Source organism: Montipora foliosa, chromosome 4 (assembly GCF_036669935.1).
Source record: "Montipora foliosa isolate CH-2021 chromosome 4, ASM3666993v2, whole genome shotgun sequence".
NCBI lineage: Eukaryota > Metazoa > Cnidaria > Anthozoa > Scleractinia > Acroporidae > Montipora > Montipora foliosa.
Window position 1 is genome coordinate 43,666,993 of NC_090872.1, and position 5,000 is coordinate 43,671,992.

Below are 5,000 nucleotides of genomic sequence, written 5' to 3' on the forward strand. Positions count from 1 at the left end.
AACGCTTCTTCCACAGAATATCCAGTGGTTCCCTAACCAGGCACCAAAGGCTCCCTTCTGACAGCCTCCCCTCTGATAGCCTTCCCTGGGATGTAAAGTGTAGGGAAAATAAAAGAGGGCTTTATTACCTTTTGAGCAACCTACGTGACTTTGTTACACAATTGTATTTCCACCTATTCGACAGCAGTGCCACCCATGATAGGCACTGAAAACATGGGAGGGGATCTCAAGGTTGATTCGGCACAAGTTTAAAGAGTATGAAGTTAGAGACCACAGGCTTAAGAGGTACCAGACCTTAATCGGAGGGAGGGGCAAATTGGACAAGAGAGTCCCGGACCATAACCTGAAGTTATACCGTCACGACTGATTGCAACCCGTAGTAACCCGAAGATGTATCGTAATATGGGGTACACAAAAGCAAAGAGTTGCCGCTTTTGCACACGCCCTGCCATATAGCATGAGTGTTTGCCAAGGTCAATTAAACGGTATTTGGCATGCCTTCCCTACGTCACAACACCATGACTACTTGATAAATCAAGAGAGCAATTGAAAAGCTATAAATTGGGCTTCTCAGATGCCTTAAGTCACATAGACCTATATAGATCTATATCTTTGACGAGTGTGCAGCACAAGCAGACAGGTGATAAATAGGACGGCTTTCATCTGTGACCTTAGCGACAAACAGATCCCCAGAAGACAAACCTGGTGCCAAGCAGCTTCACATAGTAGTTGTTTTGATTTTAATAATTGGAAAGATCCTCTGGGTATTCACGCAAGAGGAAATGCCCATCAATGCCAGTATTACGCCCCCAATGTTTTATCGCCGTGATATGTGTCTGGAACACCAAAAGCTATGCGAGTATAAGAAATTTTAGCAGTTAGCGAGAGTACCGAGCGAGAATATCCAGAAGGAGAGGAAAACGGAGAGCCGATTACAAGACAGATAAGATAACATGGTTGTCCCTCGTGCGATTGGGATAGGGACTGTTTCACTGTTGTGATAACACACAGCGAGGCGAGGATAGCCTGAAGTGACATTCATGCGAACGTAGTGGCATAACTTATCATCTCTCCCACAAATGCCTCCAGCTCTCTGACAAACTGGGTTATATACGGCATTTAGACAAGTTATAGGGCTTCCAAAGTTTGAATTTTTTTAGGATTTCTTATAACTGCTTAGTGTAAAAGGCCTTACACCAAAATCAATATTCAGCAAATCTCATCTCATGTACGAGCTCAGGATTTGATCAGAGGTCCGCAGAGGTGGGAGACAAACGTCACTAAATAGCCATCCTTACTCCCCAAAGTAATGCTAAAGCGAACCAAGCCTCTTCACACATTGGTGAAACAGCCGGTTTCCCTACCAACGTTGAGTAGCCATTGCATAGCCATTGATTCCCTTGTAGATAACTTTCAAAAGGGGGTAAGTGGAAGTAAATATTGACGAGCAATGTTCAAAAGAATGTTTACCGGGGAAATTATTCTTTAGCAATGCATTAGGAGGTCACCACAATTTCAATATATAGAGAACATTATCCGGAATGCATTAGTGCAGCAAACGACGGAGGAATATTCTTTTTGTCATTGCAACCTTCTAATTTGACAAATTCTGTCATTGCTAATAACAAAAAACGATAAAGTCGAGGATAGCAAAAACGTACTTACCCGGTGGAGCAGAAAATAGATGATCGCCTTGAATTGGGTCTTGTTGTATTCCAGCAGGTCCACTCATCCCAACAGATAAACATTTGAACTGTAGTTCTTCCTTCATGTACACATTAAGAGCGTATAGCTTGCATTTGCTAAGGTACAAACTTGACTCAGAGTGCTTCTTTAAGCATCTATGCAGACAAAACAAGAACATTTCATTAAGAATCTACGAAAACTATTACATATAATTTCGGAAGGTATCCTTTAGAGTTGCGAAAAAAATATTAAACATATATTTCATGTGTTTTAACTCTCGTTTAGGTGTAAAAAAAAGCCTGGGCAACGCCCACATTGATCTTCTTTAGGGGTTTAATTCTAAATTTCCGATTAGCATCCCCGTCCCTTCATATGCGAAGTCCCCCCACCGGGATTTCGGCCTTGTTGGATAACACCCTGATCGATACCGTTGTTTTTCATATTTTAACCAGCTGCACCTGAGAATTGCTTATTGAATTGCAAACACCGAAAATAGTACCACACCAGTATTTAAAATAAGTAAACGCTTCTCAAAACTACAACTTGAAATCAACAAGTGCGACAAAATATGATTTCTTCACTGATTCAATTGTGTCATTGAGTTTGAATAATGCTTGACGTTTGTTTCCCTCTTGTGTCGACCAATAACTGTCCTTCTCACGTTGAAAGGTCTCACTTTGCTTATCTTGCTTCGACAATGCATGCTGCTCCTGGGTTCAAACTATTTACAATAAAGTCATATGCTTTATTTCAATTCTTGCACAATGCAATATTTAGATGTCAAGTCAATGGTGTCTTATCAACTCACGTGTCAGAATCTCTGTAACTGGCCCATCGTTGTAACTGAACGAGCAGCTGTTGTTTTTGCGGATACAAAGCCAAACCAGTGTCAAAAAATAGCTCAGGTTCTGTGAATTCTTTAAACCACAATTCGCATTCATCACCACAAGAGAGAGCAAACTCATAGTTGGCACTCACAGGTACCTAGGAGTTTAAAATTCAGAATGAACCAATTATCATGCACCATGATGGTTGGGCGGGACAGGATCAAAACCTCCCCCTTCCCTTACCTTGCTCTCCTACTTCCCGTACCTTTATCTCCTGGCTCCCACCCCTTTCAGTCCTGCTCTCATCCTCTATAAATTAGGAGGCTCAAAACACACCTTGGTCATTTAGCTATCTAATTCTTAAGTGACGACAGTCCTTTTTGTTCCAACCTGCAGTTCTGAATTGTGTCGTGTTCTGATATTGATACACGGATCCTGGGGCGGAATCAGGTTTTTACAAAATGGGGTCCGATTAAAGGTGCCACTGCAGGCGGCACCCTTCTTTGGGGCCCCCAGGAAATTCTGGAATTTGTATTCCTCGGAAACGCGTTTTCAGCAATCAGTCCGGCACTTGTTAGCACCAAAAAGTCATTAAAATATGGAACTGGGATATGGCGAACTTGCGGCGAAATGTCACCACGTAGTGAAATCTTTAGTCCGTTCTGATTCACTGTCATAAGGAGCAAGCTCCAAGAAGGTGTTCCATGCACGGGCTCAGATCGTTCACTACCGCATCGAAAAATGCTAAGATCTATTAAAATGCAGCAGTTACGCGAGAGCCCCTTGACATTTCATGACCTATGACGTAACCATCCTGAAAGGTTTTACAATTTCACTAGAGGTAAGCCCGTTTTTCAGCCCAAGCGCGAATTTTTGTTTGCTTGATTGCTCAGAAGATGCTAATGCAAGCCAGATATCATTTGGGTTCCTTTTTTTTTAAGTATTGTAACGCATTAATAAATGACAACGAGTAGCGTTTTGCATTTCTCTCCCGCTTCCCGCCCTCCTAGAACTCCAGCAACCCACTCTTTCCTCTCCCAACTCCCTTACCCCTCCCAACCCGCCTCCACATGATGTTGAAGAACCAGATCGTGCAAAAAATTTAGAAGTTTAGCATCGCGTTCATGGCAAACAGCAAGCATCAGGCTGAAATTTGTATTTTGATGAAAATAACCGAACTTTTCTGGATTTAAGCTAATTTCTTGCATCAAGGGCCCATGACCAGGAGAGTACAACTTCGTTGCCTTGTGTAACGGCGTTTTTGGTGACCAAGTTATTTTTAGTGTGATTTTCCCGGGAAACTGGACCTGGTCCTCCAGCTAATCATAACTCTTGCATGAGAAGTTTTTGCCCATGGGATTGAGAATGGTCACTCGTGCAAGGGAAATCTTATTTATGAACTCGTCTAAAAATAGCTTGATCTGTGAAAATGCCGTTTCGCAGACCTAGTATTGGAGTTGTAGGCTCCTGACCTAAATAAGAAATTTTTTGTTGGCTTCTTATGCAGCAGTGTGCCGTACGTCTTTTGACGTTTCCCATGGTCGCCCTGCCAGTCTCTCTAATAACACTGTGAAGTACCTGAAGATATGAAGTCAACCTTTCCCCGTAGTTGTCGCTCACTTCAAATGATGCCGACATGTTAAATGTACTAGTGTAACCATCAGCTGTCACATCAAAGATTGGATGTTCACGTAGAGTTGTAAATCCCTCTGTGTTCACGTACCTATACCATAACTCCCTGCGAACTCCATGAGCCTTATCTACAGAATCTGGAAGAGGTATGATTTCCTTGGTAAATGGAAAAGTGAGGTTCTAGAAACTTATTGTGGTATTTAGGCCGAAAGGTTTGCTGAGTACCCTGTCACGAATGTTATCGGTCACTTTTATTTACTGCCTCAAGATCAGTATCACGTAGCTGTCTAACGTCAACTTTTTGTCTTCTCGATAACTCTCAGTCTTCACCTGTACTAAGATTTCATTTCACAACGTCATCTCCTTCAGCCAAAATAAATTGTCTACTTTGGTAACGTTTTAAACATCTTAACCTTGATAACGTGATAAATGTTTAAACTAATCATCAGCTAAAAAGTGCTCAATGGTTTTTCCAGAGCTTTGAATAGATACATAGACTTGAACTATGTCAAAAACATTTATTTGCTACTGTGAGTTTCATTCTTCTTACGAAGCAATTAGCACCGAATATGGCGACCCTGAACAACAGAAATAAACTTGTATCGAGTTGCAGACATGCAAAGAGATTCCTTCTGAATAGCATTATCACTTAAGCCTAAATTGGTTGTCTTGTTTAACCGTTGCTATACATCCTAACCAATAACGAATTAATAACGATTTTTTTCAAAATTACTGTAAACACCATGTATTCCTTCTTTCTGGCAGTTTTCTGACGATTGCTTTGTAAGACTGAACTAGAAGCATGAAACTCAGAGTAGAAAATAAATGTTTTTGACATAGTTGAAGTCTACATAC

At 41.4% G+C, this 5,000-nt stretch overlaps 1 protein-coding gene across 1 annotated transcript in view; it reads right to left on the reverse strand.

Annotated features, from left to right (window-relative positions):
* Positions 1-5,000, reverse strand: part of LOC138000830 (uncharacterized) — a 243,738-nt gene that overhangs the window by 187,655 nt on the left and 51,083 nt on the right. The window contains exons 10-12 of the mRNA XM_068847495.1: positions 4,092-4,282; positions 2,495-2,670; positions 1,666-1,841 (exon numbers count right to left, since the gene is read on the reverse strand). Of these exons, the coding sequence (XP_068703596.1) occupies positions 1,666-1,841; positions 2,495-2,670; positions 4,092-4,282 (543 nt within the window). The remainder of the gene's footprint in view (positions 1-1,665; positions 1,842-2,494; positions 2,671-4,091; positions 4,283-5,000) is intronic.